The sequence below is a fragment of the Patiria miniata genome, unplaced genomic scaffold (assembly GCF_015706575.1).
Source record: "Patiria miniata isolate m_02_andy unplaced genomic scaffold, ASM1570657v1 HiC_scaffold_5, whole genome shotgun sequence".
NCBI classification, from domain to species: domain Eukaryota; kingdom Metazoa; phylum Echinodermata; class Asteroidea; order Valvatida; family Asterinidae; genus Patiria; species Patiria miniata.
Genome location: NW_024037072.1, coordinates 41,273,490 through 41,294,663, shown reverse-complemented (window position 1 = coordinate 41,294,663; position 21,174 = coordinate 41,273,490). Strand labels below are relative to the sequence as shown.

Genomic DNA, 21,174 nt, shown 5'->3' with positions numbered 1-21,174 from the left:
CTACCACCATCGCCACCACCCGTCCTCCAAAATACAAACAAATAAAAGCAACTCATCCTTGACAAATAGGGCAACAGGGGTAATTTTCATGGAGATAATAAGCGTGAAAGTTATGATTTATAGAAATATATTTATTTGCAAAAGAAAAAACATTACCGGTCAACGCTCGCATGTAGACTGCTTGGAACTAGTCCTCGGCAGATTTCTACTTAGTAGTTAGCACCAACATGCAATTATACTTTGTGCTCAGCAAATCCACTGAATTGTGGAGGTGGCGACAATAAAATAGCCGACATACCGATTCGTGCTGGAAGGCAGCCAATATAGTTCCCGATCACCCGACTTCCCCAAAATCAAGAGGAGGTGGTAGGCGGAGCTGGACATCATAACGACCAACGGAGGAACTGTTCAAAGTGGACGAGACTGGACAATACTGGTATCGTATAATAATTGCATGGCTCCGCAGCTTATATGCCGACAGACGTACGATTTTGCCGACAGGATGACGATTTTGCCGACAGGATGACGACTTTGCCGACAAAAACTAAAATATGTGGGGGGGGGGGGGGTACAGTGGGACGCTCCTGCCCAGGCGCAATTGGTTGTTTCCCAGTTATACTTCTCTGGCTTTTTGATCCATGCAGTGTAAAGCCAAAATTTGGGAAACCTAATGTGAACCCCCCTGTTTCGTTTAGTGTGATCAATAGGGTGATTCTTTCCTGAAATTAATACATGTTATTGCTTGCGCTCGGCAATAGGCCTTAGGCCAAAACAAAATTGTTCTGCTTCAGGTTACCCTACATACCCTTCTTTGATACCCCTTCCCTAATTTGTATTTGGGGAAAATGAGGGAAAAAACCCGAAAATCTTCAATTACTACCTTTTACCCTCTCCATTATGGTCGTACACATTTTTTTTATATACATACCTACCCTATTTTAGAATGCCATGTAATCGGAAACAGAACTATTTTTTTTTTTGCCTAATGAAACAATTAAGTATTCACTACAGTTCCGCCAGGTAATTTTGTAACTTCTCTGACTTTATTATCCTTCCGTACCTCAGTCAAAACAAATCCATTTTAATTTTTCCAAATCAAGCTTGTAACATTTCCAATTTTTGTTTACTTTATGATATATATTTGCTTTGTCATTGTACTTTTGTTCATTTGTTGGCCGAATAAATATTAATTAATAATAATAATTATAATAATGTTGAAGCTGTATCTGCATGGGCGTCTGCAATATATATGACAAACGCTACATTACTTTTCCACCAAACTAACATTATTAGTTGTATTTTGACGTAGCCTATATCATTTAGATATAATGTTTAATTACATATTGATATGACAATATAAGAACATGATCAGTAGAGGTAGTCAAGTCGAGAGAAATGTTTTTACGTTTCCCTCTTCATGCACTGAATAAAGTATTCGATTCAGTATCTGATAATTGTGTCCCCTTTAAAATATACTTTATTTTGTTCGAATACAGGCCTACCACCAGGCGCGGTTCTAGAACCGATATTGGGGGGGGGGGGGGGGGGAGGGCAGGGTGGATCCAGAATTTTTTCCAGGGAGGCGTGCTGAAATGTAGACCGCTTATTTTCTCCGGACACTTACGCCTCCGAAAATCAAAAGGTGTGTGGGTGGGTAAGTGTGGGTGTGTGTGTGTGGGGGGGGGGGGGGGGGGGGGGGAGGGGGGGGGGGGGCTCATGCAATATTTTCAATGGGGAGCGCCAATACAATCCTAAAATCATTCACACTATATTAACTACAAATGCACCCTTGTCACGACTATTTCTTTAGGGGGAGACCGTTCGCATGTACATCTTAATCCTTCTTTTTGCTAATGCCTTTTGTTTTACGGAATTTATTTTTTTTTTGGGGGGGGGGGCTTCGAATACAGGCCTACCACCATCGCCACCACCCGTCCTCCAAAATACAAACAAATAAAAGCAACTCATCCTTGACAAATAGGGCAACAGGGGTAATTTTCATGGAGATAATAAGCGTGAAAGTTATGATTTATAGAAATATATTTATTTGCAAAAGAAAAAACATTACCGGTCAACGCTCGCATGTAGACTGCTTGGAACTAGTCCTCGGCAGATTTCTACTTAGTAGTTAGCACCAACATGCAATTATACTTTGTGCTCAGCAAATCCACTGAATTGTGGAGGTGGCGACAATAAAATAGCCGACATACCGATTCGTGCTGGAAGGCAGCCAATATAGTTCCCGATCACCCGACTTCCCCAAAATCAAGAGGAGGTGGTAGGGGGAGCTGGACATCATAACGACCAACGGAGGAACTGTTCAAAGTGGACGAGACTGGACAATACTGGTATCGTATAATAATTGCATGGCTCCGCAGCTTATATGCCGACAGACGTACGATTTTGCCGACAGGATGACGATTTTGCCGACAGGATGACGACTTTGCCGACAAAAACTAAAATATGTGGGGGGGGGGGGGTACAGTGGGACGCTCCTGCCCAGGCGCAATTGGTTGTTTCCCAGTTATGCGCGCTCGTCATGTGCTCTGAAAAGAGTGTGTGTTCCTGCGAATGCGAAGCGAGCGTCGGGAAACAGTCGCTGCGAAATTTGAGTATGAAGCGAAGTATGTCGAAGTATGTATAAAGCCGAGTATAAACCCACCGTATATCAGATTCATCGCCATCATTATCTAAATCCAGGTTACCTTTATATAAAGAAGTAAGTAATGGCTTTCTACGCTCTGTTTACTATGATTGAACAGCCGAATAAAATTACAACACTATTGGATAATGTCCCCTTGAAAGTTGGCAGGGATGATGATGATGATGAATTTAGAATAAACTGTAAAAGTGAGGGGAAAATTACCAAGAACAGGTTTGGTTGTCACGAAACAGCAAAGACTGTAGCTGAGTTTTTTTTAATACGATATTAATGTCATGGCATTTATGCCATTTCCTTCACAAGACTTCCGTTGTAAGGAGAATGATATTCTACCATTGGTCTTTGAATTAACACAGACAAACTGGATCAAAAACTTAAGTGAATCTGCATGATGTTCACTGAAGCAGTGTATTGAACAAGGAATCAGAGTAACTTAACATTTTCTGCTCCAATTCCATGTGAAGCATGACATAATGGGATGAGAAACCTTCCCAATAAAGTTCGAGTTCAGATGCGCATATAGGCCTACTCAATGGCATAACTGGGCTCCACTTTGAGGGCGCTAGGGCTTATTTTCTGGAGGGAGGTGTATACCAATAATACTACATGTATATTGAACAATAATACTTGAATAGGATTAACACGTGTTACACTTATAGGAATAACACGTGTTACGATAGCACCATGTGACAAATCTCTTTTGTGAGTTTGTCAGGTTCTTTTTTATGCTAATCCGAATATCCATATTCATGAACAAAAGTGTAATGTCATTTCAGGCAGAAACGTCATTGTTACAGCTATTTCAGCGCCAAAGGTTGACAGAATTTTGGATATTTCGCTGTCGCAAATTGTGTAATCTTTTGTCATTCGTTGTTGTGTCAGTTCATGGCAGTATGCCAATGAGCAAACTTTTCTCACAAATGCTTTCATTAAGCTCATTTTTCGATTTACATTTTTCGATTGAACAGAAAACCCTGAAACTTAACAGTGTCTTCCTGAAATGACATCACACCAACATCACCCTCAGTTGTCCAGAAAAGCATGGACAATGTTTAAATGTTTAAAGAAGTGCACTTTTCAAACACGTTTACGCGGTCATAAGCGTAGTCTAGGGTCTAGACGTTGTTATGGTTTGATACGCGATAATCCGGCGCTGCGATAATCCGCCGCCGCGAGAGGGCGTTATCACGACCAACCAATATCATCAGGGTGCAGACCAGTAAATCGGTCCGAAATTGCCTACGCCGGCCAAATCACGATTTGCATCTTCAGTATTTGAGCGTGCAGAGGGCCATGAACTTGAGGGTTTGTAAAAAATATGGATGGAAGCCGTGCACAGGACTGGGAGCTTGCAGTTCTGTATAATTTGGATGTAATTTGGACCCTAAAAGCGCTCTATTTTGCAATGGAGTGTAGGCATCGTTTTTCAAAATGGCGATGGGCTTCAAGACTATTTCCAGGGGTGATCATCTTCAGATGGAAATTTCTCCTAAAAGTCATCGATTTGCCCCCCTGTAAATTGAAAAGAAAATGAAAGATGATGAAATAAGCTTTAATTTGATGTGTGTCTCGAACACCTTGGAGAGTTGTGAGTTTTTTTCCCGAATTTTTGAAGTGGGAGCATTTACCATTGGGGTCTATGGAAGTTAATTTACTGGTCTGCTACCTATAATTTCAAAATGGCGCCTTCCATCGTTTGTTTTTAAATGTTTGCGCAGGCGCTTTACATTCCACGACGGCGTTGTTTTTTTTTTTTTCAGGGGGGCGGAACCGGGGGGGGGCAGCGTTTCAAAAGGGGTCAGCAATAGCGGTTCTGCAACAAATGCGCCCAAAATCTGAATGGGGCCGATGGACCGTCGTCCGATCACAGCAATTTCGAGGGGGGGGGGGTAATTTGGGGTCGGAAGGAGCAAAAACTCAATTAACTCCCGTTGGGGGCGCCCTACAGCAAGGTTGCCGCAAACAGGAGGCTTGTTTTCACGCCAGAAATCGCAGTCAGAGATTTTTTTCTCGCAATTTTTGGATGAAATATGAGTCATCCATCCTTCCTCGTGCCGTACAAGTGGTTTGGGGAAATTTTTCAAAACCTTGCTTCTTTATAGGGTGCAGACCAGTAAATCGGTCCGAAATTGCCTACGTCGGCCAAATCACGATTTGCATGCCCTCAAAATCTTCAGCATTTGAGCATGCTGTGGGCCATGAACTTAAAGGTTGGTAAAAAATATGGGTGGAAGCCGTGCACAGGACTCGGAGCTTGCAGTTCTGTGTAATTTGGATATAATTTGGTCCCTAAAAGCGCTCTATTTTGCAATGGAGTGTAGGCATCGTTTTTCAAAATGGCAATGGGCTTCAGGACTATTTTCAGGGGTGATCAACTTCAGATGGAAATTTCTCCTTTAAGTTATCCTAAAAGTCATTTGATGTGTGTCTCGAACACCTTGGAGAGTTGTGAGTAATTTTCCCGAATTTTTGAAGTGGGAGCATTTACCATTGGGGTCTATGGAAGTTTATTTACTGGTCTGCTACCATCACGATCCGTCAGTAACAACGTCTAGGCCATGATTATGTAATGCGCGCACACCTGTTTGGCATTATGGCTGTGTGGCAGCGCGGCACGTCATGCATCATGGCCGTTGTCATATGAAAATTGGACCCGTATGAAAATCTGACTCTTTTTCCCTTTTATTGGTTAAACCCTCTCACTTGACCGGTCCCTCTCCTAGTTATCTATGCACGAGCATGCGCGATACCACCAATGAGTCCGTATTTCATAAAACCTAAATTCATGCTACACCGTCACACTTCAAAGGGGATCGACACAACGAACAGATTGACAGTTGAAGACAGGTTTTGCAGAACAAAACCAACTATCTTTAATTAAAACAACTCAAACAATTTGACGATACGACTTATTCTGATCATGGAGGAATGTTCTTATTCCTGCATGTTCTGATACAGCTTCGGAGGCAGGAGCAACCCGACGGCACGTTGAGAGGGACACAGACCCCGCGTGCCCGGAGCCCAACCCTTTTATAACACACAGAGAAATAAGCGTTATGCAACAAAGTATTTTAAAGACTGAGCGAACTCGCATTATGCGAAGATCGTGGCAAATTAACAAAGAACAATGTGGACCGGTGCAGGTAGCGCCATAACAATATGCAGCGCGAATTCAAAAAAAAAATCATATGATAGTGGTTCCGCAGTAAACTCTCAAATTTCTTCCAGTAATATAAAAGATGCAGCAAGTCTTTTGTGCAACTTTCACTGGTCAGCTCTTGTGTGGGACTGAAAATGGACCGTAATTGCCTGCAGACGTCGCGCATGCGCTCTAGTTTTCCCCATTTTCGGGGGGGGGGGGATTTTAGGAATTTGCCTAGACGTTGACGGCTCGTACAGTTCGTGGATGGATATTGGTTGGTCGTGATAACGCCCTCTCGCGGCGGAGGATTATCGCAGTGGCGGGTTATCGCGTATCAAACCAAAACAACGTGTAGCCCCTAGACCATCATAGGCCTAAGCGTTTCAGTGTGTCGTTTCCCTCCAACCCTCTGGAATGGCTTTGGGGTGCTGACCGAATTCAGTAAATGTCACCACGAGAATATCTTTCATGCCCTGCATGTTTAAAATTAAAACCGTTTACAAGTCGGATCTTGAAAGTTCAAACTTTCTCTTTTTAACTTTAATTGCACTTATACGTATTTCCTTTTCAATTTGTTTTTAAAGTTATTTCACCTATTCGACGGATAAGCCAAATAATCACTGACCGAATTCAGTCATAATGTCACTGCGACAACTTCCTCCATATCCTGCATTTTGAAAGTTCAAACCTTTACAAGTTGGATCTTGAAAGTTAAAAATTTCTCATTTTAACTTTAATTGCACCGACGTATTTCCTTTTCAGTTTTTATTAAATTATATCTTTCATCTGACAAGATAAGCCAAAATGTCACTGACCGAATTCAGTCAAATGTCATCTGGAGAACTTCCTTCACTACCCGGATTTTAAAAGATCTAACATTAATAGGCCGGTTTGACATTTTTTGCCTCTACCACAGTTTGTATAAAAACTCAACTCAAACCTTCTCAGAGGTTAAATCCAAAGGAGGAGCAGCGAACAGATCAGTCAAACTAGAAAGTTGTCTGCGAAAAAAATCCAACTAGTTGAACTACTGAGCTCACCTGATAAGAACGACAGCAATGGCATTGACGGTAAGATTTCGTCAGTTTTCATAGATGATTGCTTTCGCTAGACGTACTCTCTAAATTACAAAGAGTGAAATTAAGGACTAGACGTTTTAGACTAAAAATCACTCTCGTTTTCTATTGCAAAAGTCTACAAAATGAACCTCTTCAGTCAAAGCTCGAGTGAAAACTCGATCTTTACGATTGAAGAACTTTGACTCCAAAACGTCTAGTCCCTAGTTTCCGACTGTGGGGGTGAATGTTCACTCGAATGGAGTGAATTTTCACTCTTTGGAATTAGAGAGTAGAGTGAAGTTTACTCTACATTTTCATATTGAATTGCTTTTAAAATAAGATTTGATTTTTTTTAAAGATAACTAAGTATTGTATTTTCAAGTTTCATCCTGGAAGAAAACACCCCGATTTCTAGTTGAAGTCCCTTTTTTTGACCTCGCGATGTAAAATTACGAGTATTTACTCTTGAATTACACATCGAACGAAAATAGTTTGGCCAAAGTTAACTTATGGAAGGACCAGGCGATTTAGAGTGAAATGCTTTTAAAAGAAATGCTTTTAAAGGGAAGATACAACATTTGCAAACATCAAAAAACGAAATGATCAAATTATCATGAAATACCTTACTGGATTGATCGGGAATGACAGTCTAAGGCATCCTGTAAAGTTGTGGCTCCTGGTGTGCTAACATTTTCAAGAAAAAACTTGTATTTTTCCAACGCTGGTCGGCCGACCAGCGTTGGAGAAAACTGGCTTTTTTCAAAAAGTGCGCCTACTTTTTCATATTTAGTTTGTCTGCATTTTCTTTGCAATTGATTACACATGTGAAGGGCTACCAGCCTGCTAGACTGTTCTCTGATCCTACAATTCCCCAAAGTCTATAAATTGCCCCGTTTCATCTTAAGTGGGGTCAGGGAACCAGACAACAAGAATATGTTTTGGTTTTCTACGAACCCAAAACGTGAAACAAATCAGTGTAACAATATTTGCTATCACATACTAATTCTCCAAATCCATTTATTTATGAAAATTGCATGCCAAAAGCAAATGTTGTACATTCCCTTTAAAAGGATCACTTCAGTCGAAACTCGAGTGAAGACTCGGAAACAGTGCAACTGAATGGATTTCATGCTTTTTATTGTCTTGTCCTAGTTTCACTTGAATAGAGTGAATTTTCATTCTTTGGAAATAAGAGAGCTAATACAAATTCGAATTATTTGCCGCCCGCAAATGATCCAGTTCTCACACGGTAGACAGGTTCCCGACCCTACGCGCGCGAAGACAACACAAACTAAAAAGTTTTTTTTCCCCAGAGGGTTGCAATCACTAAAATAGAAGAAGAAAATAAAGTTCCGTTTAAATGAACATGCAAGTTAAAATTCGTTATGAAAAAAAATCGGTGTTTTACGACAAAACCATGGCAGCTATATTGACCAGTCAACAGCTTTGGCCGAATTTCTGCTGCAAACGACTTCGCAACTTCTAAAGGCAACTTGGCTGGCGCGCGGGGCTTGTAAACTTTACATTCACGGATACATTAGACGTTCGTTATGAGGCTCTGCAAAACGTGAACGTCTGGTTCTTAGACTATTGAGCATGAAAGTAAAAGGAGCGGCACGCGGCGAGCGTTTTCTTCTGCAAACCAAGTAGATACGCTTGCCATGGGTGAAACGTCATGATTAAACAAATAATCATGTCACTTGATTTGAAACGAAGCAATGTGGCAGAGTGGTTAATGCCAGCAAGCTAACCTTTTTGCCCTTTTACACAAAATGTCAATTCTCTTTCTTTAAGCTTGATTGATCAAATCCTAGTTTCAATAAATAAATGTTCCCTTTTATCTCCGTTTCATAAGTGGCTCTGGACAAAATGTAATGTTTCAATGGGAAGTTTTGAATGGGGTAGTCCAAGAATCATTCCGTTTACAACTGTCACAATCGCCTTGGTGGGGGCAAGCTTATTGTTGGTGCCCAGGCGGATTGTGGGTGCATTCCCTTTGAAAGCCCATTGACCCACCGATAATTTACGGCCACATTTAGGGTTTCTTCTCTTTCCTTAGGCCTACTCTTCAACATATTCCGAAATCTTTAGCACATTCCATTTTTTTCTCATAACAAATTTCAAATTTGTATGTTTTTATTACTAGTAAAAGTAAAAGGCACGTACCTTTTTGCCCTATTTTTTTAACCTGCTGAGAATACGCTTTTATTTTGGGTTGCCTTTGCTCCCATAACGCAGAGAAAAGATTGTCTTGAATCAGAGTTGTAATGACTCGAGGCAATGACTGGACTTGAGTCCGATTCGAGTTACAAAAATCAGTGACTCGTTTAAATCTGGCTTGAATTATTGCCGGGCTGCAAATTATCCGAAAAGTGTAGTTGATGTAGGCCACTCAGCTTGAGAGCTCGAATGGCTGGCAAGGTGGTCGACAGCCAATCAGTTAGCTAGTCGACTGGAGAGCTGTCCTTGTTTAGAATTTATCCTTGATTGCATATTTATTTAGCCAAACAAACAATATCTGGTTTTCCAAATAATAGGTCAGACGTGAACATTCTGTTCTTGCGATGATTGTAATGCTGCTGATATCAAGCAGTCACTGTCAACGTGATTCGGAGACTACAGGACAACCAACAGGCTCATCAAGTTGCTGCACTGCTTGCCTTCCAGGCCACCCTGGGGTACCTGGGATCCCAGGAAATCCGGGGGGAATCGGAGTTCAAGGACCTCTTGGCCCCAAAGGTGACCCCGGGTATGGCCTCGCCGGACCCAAGGGAGAGACCGGCGACCAGGGACGGAAGGGGGATCAAGGCGAGCCAGGGATGCAGGGACCTTCGGGGAAGCTGGGACCTGCAGGTTGCAAGGGAGACATCGGTGAGGGGCAGAAAGGTGACCAGGGGGAGCCAGGGCTCGAGGGACCGCACGGACCACCGGGTGAAACGGGGCAGAAGGGACAACCGGGAGAAGCTACCCTTGTGACACCAACAGCGCCCTCTGCCGTCGCATTCAGCGCTTACCGAACGTCAGCTGTCACCGGCGGCATTGGCGATGTAATCGTCTTTGACAACATCATGACGAATATCGGAGACAGGTACGATTCGCAGTCGGGCGTGTTTACATGCTCACAACCTGGAGTCTATTTTTTCACGACCAGTTTTCTTAGAATAAACACAGCAACGCGGCCTTATGTACAGCTAAAAAAGAACGGTGAGCTTGTCTTTTCAATATATGACAGTCATGACAGTTATCACCACCAGTCCAGCAATTCGGCAGTCCTTATCTTGGCTACGGGAGACAGAGTCTGGCTTGAGTTTTTCGGCAGTAACAGAGGTATTTACAGCGCTGGAGGTAGATTTGCTTACTTCTCTGGCTTTTTGATCCATGCAGTGTAAAGCAAAATCTGAGAGACCTGTAACCACCGTGTCTCTTCTAATGTGACCCTGCGATTCTCTGCTACACTTTTCCCTAGTCAATAATGGTAAAAAAACTAGTACATTGTAAATGCAAAGCTAGCTTTCATGAAATTAATAATTACTTGAGTTTCGCAATATTGAAAGAAGTATTCACAGAAGTTCCACCAGGTATTTTTTTACTTCTCTGACTTTTTAAAACGCAACTCAGTGTGGAACAAACTCATTTGAATTTTTCCAAGAGCCAGATCAAGCTTGTAACATTTATAAATGCTTACAGTTTTGCTGGTTCCACATGTGTCCGTATAAAAAAAATACACATTATTATAAAAAGCTGAAATATTTGTTGTTGAATTAACTTCAACAGCAGCAGTTTATGTAGTCTTGGTTCAAAGACATTCGAATGTTTTTAAATATTTTTTTCTCTTCACTCAGGACTCTACCATATTTGATTTTAAGTGGTTTTCCCCTATCTCTGATAGGAATCGAGCTCATTGTACTTTTTCGATTCATGGCTTACACAATTCAGTTTATCAAAATAGTGTAGCGCCAGTATTTAGTGCGCCCTCTGTCGATGACAATTACAAAACGCATAAGCTCAAACATGAGACGCGAAACATGACGTACCAGATAGTAACCGTTGAGTCTTGCACCAAGACTACAATTATGTTGATCCTAATTAAAAGCTATATATACCTTAATGTTGAAGCTGCATATACATGGGCGTTTGCAATAAAAATGAGAAACGCTTTTATTTGCACTGAACTAATACTGTTACGTGTAGTTGTAATTTGACGTAGCCTGTATCAGTTAGCCTGATTTAGGTAATAAAAATTACATATTTTATTGCATGATATGACATAGGCACCGTGTGGAGGTGTGAGCTGTGTGACAAGCCGATAATGTTTTTTGCTTCTACTTTCTTCATTCAGTAAATAAACTATTCAATTCAGTATCTGATAACAGTGTCCCCTTTAAATATACTTTCTTTTATTCAAATACAGGCCTGCCACCATCGCCACCGCCACCCCTGTCAAAAAATAAACAAATAAAAGTAACCCTTCCTTGACCAATCAGACAAAAGGGGTCGATTTCATGGAGATAATAAGCACGAAAGTTTGCTTATCGCAAAGAAGATATCTATATGCCCAAAAAAGCGTTATCGGTCAACGGTCGTCCGATATAGACTTCCGCTTGGAACTAGTCCTCGGCAGACATGTTTGGCAGTTGACACCAAGCATGCAATATTACTTTCCGCTCAGCAACTCCATTGAAATGGAGAGGGCCAGGGGAGGTGGCGTCAGTAAAATAGCCGACAGACCACTCGTTGCTGGTAGGTGGCAATTCCCCCCCCCCCCGATCACCCAACTGCCCCAAACTCAAGGGGGAGCTGGACTCCATAATCACTAATGGGGAACTAAAGTGGACGAAACTGGACAATACTGGTATCGGATAATATTGTGTGGCCCTATATATTAATTTAAGCTTATATGTCGGCAAATCTATTTTTGCCGACAGGATGACGATTTTGCCGACAGGATGACGATTTTGCCGACATGATAACGATTGTGCCGACAGGATGACGATGTTGCCGACACAATGACGATTTTTTTCCGACAGGATGACGATTTTTCCGACAGGATGACTATTTTGCCGACAGGATGAAGATGTTGCCAACAGGATGGCGATGTTGCCGACAGGATGACGATGTTGCCGACACAATGACGATTTTGCCGACAGGATGACGATTTTGCCGACAGGATGACGATAATGCCGACACAATGACGATTTTGCCGACAATTCGACGATTTTGCCGACAAAAACTAATAATGCGGGGGGGGGGGAGTGGTTGACCCCTGTTCCATGATTTCCAGTCCCTATAGCGACGCCCCTGCCCAGTCACAGTTGGTTGTTGCCCAATCGCGCTCATCAAGGCCTTTTATACGGAGTGTGCCAACCATGCCATATTTGTGTGGACCTAAAAACAAAACTGGTCCACGCATTGCGGGTTGTGTAAAAATTCTGTGCACTTGGACTAAGCCAAGTAAAGCCCGGTTCATACTCGGCGCGAAAGCGAAAGCGAACGCGAATTTCTGACGTCGTGTCAAGTATTCGCACTTCGAATTCGTAAAAGTTGGGCAAATTTTAACTCTGGCGAATTTCGCAGCAAACGTTTCATGACGTCAAATTCGATTCGCATTCGCATCGTATTCGCGTGGAGTATGAACCGGGCCTCACACAAGGTTTCACTTCTCTGGAAAACAGATTTAGAGGCATTATCAGGTTAGGGTCATCCGTCGCAAAATGAAGAGGACCACTCAAGGAAATCTCAAGAACACTCAAGGAAATCATGATACCGAAATTGGGTTGAAAGAGTGTTCCTCCGGTTTTTCTGAACTAAAAGAAGCCAAAGGAATGTCCACATTAGGTATGTAAGGTAGTTCATTCGCTGCGAAAGTCATCGGAGTTGAAGTTGTTGAATTTGTTCAACATTTGCGAATTCGCAGCGCGAAAACTCGCCGTGACGTCACAAATTCGCGTTGGCGTTCGCTGTCGCGCCGAGTATAAACTGACCTTATATTAGCTTCATCGTCAATATCTAAATCCAAGTTCGTTCGAATTGAGCAACCGAGTAAATTATAACACTATCGGATAATACCCTAATGTTGGCAGGGACGATGAATATGAGTTTAGAATATACTGTAAAAGTGAAAAACACGTTGAGAACAGGCTTGGTTGTCACGAGACAGCAAAGACTAGCTGAGTTTCCTTACGATATTGGGCAGCTTTGCCATATCCTTTCAAGACTTCGAAATTCAATCCCGAGGATGAGAATGACATTCCACCATTAGTCATTGAACTAACACCGACAAACGGAATCAAAGTTAAGTTAATCTGACAGTAGTAATGTTCACTGAAGCAATTGGTATTCAAAATTATTTAAACAATTAATCATGGGTCCGCTCAAATTCCATGTTATTTGGAGAACGGTATTTTGTAAGACTGTAAAATTCACAATAGCAGACGATGTATTTCCCACCGTTTGTCCGCCAACAAAACATTCTTATCACACTTTAAGACATGGATAGAAAACACCCCCATAGATGACATGGAATTTTACAGTCTTGAAAGATACCCTTCCCCAAAGAAAAGGGAAATGAGACAACGCCTGTGTGACGTCACGTCCGTATTATAAGTGTAACGCAATTCTGCTGCCTTGTTTGCATAAACCCTTGCACTCTCTTGAGGTCATTGACGCTTTCCACACAAATGGACTTGTGGAATATAACTAGGTTTAATCTGAAATTAACCACAGATCAAATAACAATTTGTAAGTATGTTTTCATGACAATAAACATACATAACATAACCATATGAGGAGTAAATTATTCAGTTAATTTAGTGTCGAACAGATATGATAACAAAATCAGGAATGTGACAGCATTACAAATCCCCATGTGTTATTCCCCCAAACGTATCTGCCCCTCAGAGTCCCAATCCTAACAATGATTGCACGCAAAATAGTCATGAAACCAAAGACTCACGACTTTGTTGAGCACAGGTCAACTACAGCAAACTAGCAGAAAAGACGTCAGGTCAAACTGCCTTGAATGTCGCTTTCTTACTTATTGATTAAAACAAAAGAAGTTGGGCAGATTATCTTTCCCAAATCGTTGATGCAGGAAGCCCACATGAAACAATGTGCACACTAGCATATGTCTGTGTCTTGACTCTACAGCATGAAACTATTGCATCATGCACAACATAAACCAGACTAAGACCTCGTGGGTGATACACAGATTATTGACCTCCACGGAAGATATTTCGGTGCAACATGATAAAATGTATGTCTAAATAATCCTTACAGAAAGCATGTGTTACATTCCGGCCCCTTAAATGTAAGAGTAATCAACGAACATTTACAATCACAACAAGTAACCAAGCTTAACACTAAACCTTATAAAACGATTAAACTTTAAACTGGAACCTAAACGTGTTGCCTTATAACTAATTGGTCCAATTGGTTAAGGAGATGCTTCTAGTCTTTAACACCTTCTAACAGACACAGTTTGGTGATTGGCCTGACATGATTTCCAGTGGCTGTCCGTACTTCCACACTCCTAACCAGACCATCGGCTCCAGGGAAGGTCTTCAAAATCCTCGCTAGAGGCCACTGACTTCTGGGCAGATTGTCATCCTTGACCAACACCAGGTCACCAGCCTTGAAATTGGCTTGTGGCTCAAGCCAACGTTGTCTGCGTTGAAGCGTGGGAAGATACTCTGCAGTCCAACGCTTCCAGAACCTTTCAACCAGCAACTGTACGTGTTTCCATCGCTTCCCATACTGGTCAGTTGCTTTCAAGTCACGGAGTGAAACTGGATGCCCATGTCCAAGCTTCAACAGATGATTGGGAGTAAGGGGTTCGAGATCTTTCGGATCGTCGGAGACTGCTGTGATGGGTCGGTCATTTACGATAGACTCCACTTCGCAGAACAATGTGTCGAGTCTCTCGTCATCAAGCACCTCATCATGCAGAAGTGAACTCAGAACTTTCCGGCAGGTACGAATCTGGCGCTCCCAAACGCCTCCCATGTGGGAGGCCGCTGGCGGGTTAAACTGCCATTCGACCTTTCTGCTGAGAAAGAAACCCTCCGCCTGTTTGCTTTCCTGTAGACGCTCGATAGCTGCCCTTAGCTCCCTTTCTGCTCCAACAAAGTTGGTCCCGTTGTCGGAATAGATTTTCTCCGGGGTTCCTCGCCTTGCCGCAAACCTTAGGAAGGCATTGAGGAATGAATCAGTTTCTAGAGAGTGTAGCTTCTCCAGGTAGACTGCTCTGATTCGCATACAGGTGAAAATACAGCCATATCGCTTTTCCCTGCTCCTCCCTCGTTTGACATGAAACGGTCCGAAGCAATCAACCCCAACGTGGGTGAACGGTGGTTTGCCTGGAGTCACTCTGTAGGCAGGTAGATCGGCCATACGTTGAATGCCAGGCAGTCCCCGAAGTTTTCTACAGAGCACGCACTCCTTCAAAATGCGGTTGATCAAAGGTCGCACCTTGGGAACCCAATATTGTCGTCTTATCACAGAGAGCACATGCTCTTTGCCCGAATGGCCAGATAGCAATTCATGTGCATGACGAACTATCAAAGTGGCCAGATGACTATCACGAGGTAGTATCACTGGACGCTTGCAAGTGGGCCCGACTGGAGAGTGTCGCAGTCTACCACCAAGCCTCAATACACCATGGTCATCTACGCACGGTTCGAGACTATACACATGACTCTGTCTCTGCACCGAAGTCTTTCCCGCCAACAAATCACGGAACTCCTTCTTGTAGTGCCTTCTCTGAACGCTCCTGATTATGGCCAGCTCCGCATCTTGCAGTTCACCCACAGTCAACCTCTGGTTTCCCGTATCTTCATTATCCAGGTTCCTGGGCCTATGGAGTCGCAGCCACTTTATGAAGCGGAGCACCCATGCGACCGCCCTTTTGAGTCGATACAAAGATGAGTATCTGCTGATCAACCTGTGAATGGGGTCATCCTGATCAACGACATCTATGGCTCGGGACAGTGCTATCTTTCTCACTTCCTTGTCCTTTTCCTGCAGACTAGGAATTTGTGGAGTCACAGGCCAACTGTCCTCAGTCTGCCACAAGAAATCAGGACCCTTTCTCCATCTTATCTTGTCAAGCATACTCTGGGCATCGAGCCCCCTAGATGCATCGTCAGCAGGATTCTGCTGTGTATTGACATATCTCCACTGACTGGCGGTAGATCTATCATGAATTGTGGCAACTCTGTTTGCAACAAATGTTTGGAGACGCTTTGATTGGTTACTTATGTACTGGAGTACCACCGTACTGTCTGTCCAGAACGTTGACCCTTTCACCTGAACCCTTAGTTCTCTTCTGAGCATCTGGTCCATCTTCACTGCAATAACGGCAGCAGATAGCTCTAGTCTAGGGATAGTCATGGTCTTCAACGGAGCGAGTCGTGATTTGCCAATCAGAAAGCTGCAGTGAATATCACCGTCAGTGTTGACAAAGCGGGCAAAAGAAACGGAGCCATAGGCATCTTGTGAAGCGTCAGCAAAATGATGCAAACGACATTCCTCAACAATTCCAAAATCACCAGGAATCAGACACCTATCAACTGAAAACTGCTCCAGCTTGGGAAGATCATCCAGCCACCTGGTCCACTGATCTTGCGTACTGACTTCCAATGGCTCATCCCAGCCCTTCCCAACTATTCTACACTCATTTTGGAACATGAGCTTGGCCAACAGAACAAATGGACACACGCACCCAAGAGGATCGTAAACGGAGCTCAGAATGCTTAACAGACCTCTCTTAGTGTGACATCCTCGCCTTGACTTTATCTTGACTCCAATCTGATCACCTTCGGTATCCCAACGTACTCCTAAGGCCCTTTCCACAGGAAGACGTTCATGATCAAGGTCCAAGTCGGTGACTGTCTTGGCTCTTTCAGCCGTCGGTACGGAATCCATGACCTTTCTGCTACTGCAGATCCACTTAGTCAAGTGGAAGCCACCTTTAGCTAGAAGGTGCGTCAGCTGCTTCACCATGAATGCTGCATCATCCTCCGACTTGAAGGATTTAAGAAGATCATCAACGTAGAAGTTCTCTTTTACCGCCTGGACTGCATCACTGCTGAACATATCCTCGTTGTCATCTGCCGTTCGCCGCAGAGCAAATGCAGCGCAACTCGGACTCCATACCCCTCCGAAAAGGTGGACCGTCATACGAAACACTTCAGGAGGTCGAGTAGCATCCCCTTCAGGCCACCATAGGAATCGTAACACATCTCTGTGTTCCTTGGAGACTCCAACCTGATGAAACATCTGCTCGATGTCTCCCATCAATCCAACTTTGTGCTCTCGGAATCGGGTAAGGACTCCAACTAACTTGTTCATCATGTCCGGCCCCTGTAATACTCTGTCGTTTAACGAAGTACCACAGCATCTAGCAGCGCAATCGAACACAACTCTAAGCTTTTCAGGCTTGTTGGGGTTCAGAACACAGTGATGAGGTAAGTACCAAGTTCGTCCCGTTGATGATGCCAGCTCGTGCTCAGGCACCCTCTCAGCAAACCCTCTGCTCAACAGATTTTGTATCTCTGCACAGTATCTTGAGTGCCAACCGGGGTCCTTGGTAAACCGCTTGGCAAGGGATTGCAAGCGCCTTTCTGCAACAATCCTGTTCTCAGGCAAATCGGGAGTGTCCGACTTGAATGGTATGTCTAACTGGTAGTGGCCATCAACAAGATTGACTGAGTCATTCCATGTCTTGACTGCCTTTTTGTCATCCAGTGACATGGTTCTGTCATCTGATAGGTCTGCAGTGTCAAGCTTCCAAAATCGCTCGACCTGAGCTTCAAGGCCGCCTTGAACAAAGTTGGACACTGCTGCTGCTGGACTCCCACTGGCTAACGGTCCATTCACCGTCCATCCAAGGCAGGTTCTGACTGCGTAGGGTTCGCCTTCCGCACCACGCCTCACCTCTAATGGAACCAGGGCCTGTGGGGCATCTTGTCCAATGAGAATCGCTACACCATCTTTAGCCACGCATGGAACAGGAATGTCTCTCAAGTGTTTGAACTTCCTCACATCTTCAAGGGTAGCGCAGGAATCTCGCAGAGTGGGAAACTCTTTCAGAGCGTGAATCTCTGGTATGCAGAAAGACTTTCTGGTATGGGCCTTGCCGACAGTTCCAGACACGTCCAACGAAAGCACAACTGTTTGAACCTGTGCATTCTCGTTCAACGTGTCCAGAGACAAAGACTGTGGGGTGCCCTTTACACCCAGCATTTTCACTAACTCCATTGTGCAGAACGACCTGTTGCTCCCAGGATCAAGAAGAGCATTTGTCTTGAGCCACTCCCCACTACCCGCACCTCTCACCATCACGGCGACAACTGGTAGGGCTATCTTGGAGTGTTCTTGACTGGACCCACAAGCGAGACTTGTTGCTCCGACTTTCTGATCATCAGGCGATTCTTTAGGAGCACCTCCATCTTCAGAATTCGCTCTCTGGAATACACCATGTAACAACCTCGAGTGTTTTCCTCTACATCCTTGGAAACCGCAGGGAGCTGCTTTACACTGCCTTGAAAAATGCCTACTGCAGAGACAGTTGAAACACAGCTTGTTTTCACTCGCCACTTTGACTCGGTCAGTAGGAGACATCTTACCAAAGTTGTTGCATGCCGTGAGTGCATGTCCCCCAGAGCACAATGGACAAGCTGTCCTTTTCACCAATTCGTTCTCGCCACATTGACGCTTAGACGAGTCAGTCCCAACCCGAGACCTGTGGTCGACCTCACCGGTGGCTTGGATATTGTAGTTGGATCCCTTCTTCTTGGGTGATTTCTCATCGCTGTGCCGGTTCTCCAAACCATAAACAGGATCATTTGCCTCTCGAGCTACCTTGCTGACAAACTTGACAAGTTCTGCAACATTGGGGTAGTGGCCAGTCTTGTCCAGAATGCCCACAGCTTTCGAACGCCATTTACCCTGCACGTATTGTGGCAGTCTCTTTACGATGAGGCTAAGGCTCCTTTTAGTGTCAACTTCTCCAAGCCTTTTCATCGCTGTCAGAGTGAGTGTGCAACTCCGAAGATCGTCAGCTAACTTCTGGATACCTCTGCAATCCCCTGGCAGGATGCGCGGGCCCTCTGTAAGTTTACTGACCCAAGTTTCCGAAATCCTGTAATCGTTACCAAAGCGTTCACGAAGCAATGCTCTTGCCTTTGTGTAGCCCTCATCCGGCTGCATGACAGCACAACATCTGATAACTGCCAGCGCCTCTCCGCAACAATACTGGAACAGGCGATTTAGCTTGGCGCTGGCCCCAACGCTGGTGTTGCCAACAGCTGCATCAAAGCTAGAGATGAAGATCCAGTATTCAAGAGGGTCCCCATTGAACTTGACCAGCTCACACTTCGGCAAGAGCAGCGTGTCAATCATCTCACGTTGCAAAGGAATCGCTGACATGGGCGATGATGGCTGCACTGGAGCAGATGGCTGCGGGTTACCAGTTAACCACTGATCCACCTTCTCTGCAGCCGTCGACCCATGTAAACTTAGCTTAGGCTCCTCTTCATGTGAAGATTGTTCAATGTCTCCCAGAGCCCTTTGCTCCGCCTCTGCCTTGGCAATTTCCAGCTGGAGTTCGCAGTCTCGCTTACGCTGAGCAAGTCTCAACTCTTCCTCTTCAATGGCTTTCAATGCTATCCTGCTTGCGGCTTCTGCCTGAAGGCCTGCTAAAGTAGCAGCTGCCTTGAGCCTAGCACTACTAATTGAACTGGAAGTACCAGCTTTGCTGGATTTACTGGCATTTGAAACTGACATTGTGAACTATCAAATTACAGCAGTGAAAATGGAATAGCAGTACGTTATGATCAATACCAATATTATATAAATCAGAAAAGATTTTACCAACCAGTCAATCAATCAATCAACACAATTATGTGAAGAAAATGTAAATTATGTGAGATATCAAACACTACAAGTAAAATTACTTGAAAATTAGCAAGAAAATTACACAACAATCAAGCAATAAATCAAACACATGTGCAGTTCAAAGTATACAGTTCGATGAACTTGGGATATCCTCGAACACGGTCAGATGCTCGTCCAAAGTTCAAAGGTCACTGATCACATTTCGATGAACTTGGGATATCCTCGAACACGGCATCAGGTGTTCGTCCAAAGCTCAAAGGTCACAGGTCACAGTTCGATGAACTTGGGATATCCTCGAAACACAGAATCAGGTGCTCGTCCAAAGTTCAAAGGTTACAGGTCACAGTACGATGAACTTGGGATATCCTCGAAACACAGAATCAGGTGCTCGTCCAAAGCTCAAAGGTTACAGTACATGTACAGGTATACGAACTTGGCCGCAATCAAATTGTCCAAGATGATTCACGATTCAAATCTTGTCCCCATCTGGACCACGAGGAAATACCTGATGATTACGGCTCTCAGTCTCACCATGTAGGGCGCAAGTTGCGTCAGTCAACTGCATACACTCAACATCAGGTGCAATACACACAACCCCTGGACTGTGAACATCATGGGTGGTTGTCACAATGTCAGGTAAGTACTGGTGGCGGGCAGCCGTCTCAACTTTGGTCGCCAACGATTGACTGGAACGCCATTACTCCAATAACTTGGAGAGTGACTCAAAGTCATTAAACTGTAACGCAATTCTGCTGCCTTGTTTGCATAAACCCTTGCACTCTCTTGAGGTCATTGACGCTTTCCACACAAATGGACTTGTGGAATATAACTAGGTTTAATCTGAAATTAACCACAGATCAAATAACAATTTGTAAGTATGTTTTCATGACAATAAACATACATAACATAACCATATGAGGAGTAAATTATTCAGTTAATTTAGTGTCGAACAGATATGATAACAAAATCAGGAATGTGACAGCATTACAAATCCCCATGTGTTATTCCCCCCAAACGTGTCTGCCCCTCAGAGTCCCAATCCTAACAATGATTGCACGCAAAATAGTCATGAAACCAAAGACTCACGACTTTGTTGAGCACAGGTCAACTACAGCAAACTAGCAGAAAAGACGTCAGGTCAAACTGCCTTGAATGTCGCTTTCTTACTTATTGATTAAAACAAAAGAAGTTGGGCAGATTATCTTTCCCAAATCGTTGATGCAGGAAGCCCACATGAAACAATGTGCACACTAGCATATGTCTGTGTCTTGACTCTACAGCATGAAACTATTGCATCATGCACAACATAAACCAGACTAAGACCTCGTGGGTGATACACAGATTATTGACCTCCACGGAAGATATTTCGGTGCAACATGATAAAATGTATGTCTAAATAATCCTTACAGAAAGCATGT

At 43.7% G+C, this 21,174-nt stretch overlaps 2 protein-coding genes across 2 annotated transcripts; one reads left to right on the top strand and one right to left on the bottom strand.

Annotated features, from left to right (window-relative positions):
* The first annotated feature begins 6,765 nt into the window (after positions 1 to 6,765).
* Positions 6,766 to 10,925, top strand: LOC119741831 (collagen alpha-1(X) chain-like). The gene is made up of 2 exons (XM_038217740.1): positions 6,766 to 6,874; positions 9,400 to 10,925. The coding sequence occupies exons 1-2, from the start codon at positions 6,863 to 6,865 to the stop codon at positions 10,249 to 10,251; spliced, it is 864 nt and encodes a 287-aa protein (XP_038073668.1). The 5' UTR covers positions 6,766 to 6,862; the 3' UTR covers positions 10,252 to 10,925.
* Positions 10,926 to 13,464: 2,539 nt separating this feature from the next.
* LOC119741505 lies at positions 13,465 to 21,174 on the bottom strand. The gene is made up of 3 exons (XM_038217283.1): positions 20,843 to 21,174; positions 13,815 to 20,596; positions 13,465 to 13,569 (listed from the first exon to the last, which is right to left on the bottom strand). Exon 2 carries the CDS (start codon positions 19,643 to 19,645, stop codon positions 14,309 to 14,311), a length of 5,337 nt encoding a protein of 1,778 aa, XP_038073211.1. The 5' UTR covers positions 19,646 to 20,596; positions 20,843 to 21,174; the 3' UTR covers positions 13,465 to 13,569; positions 13,815 to 14,308.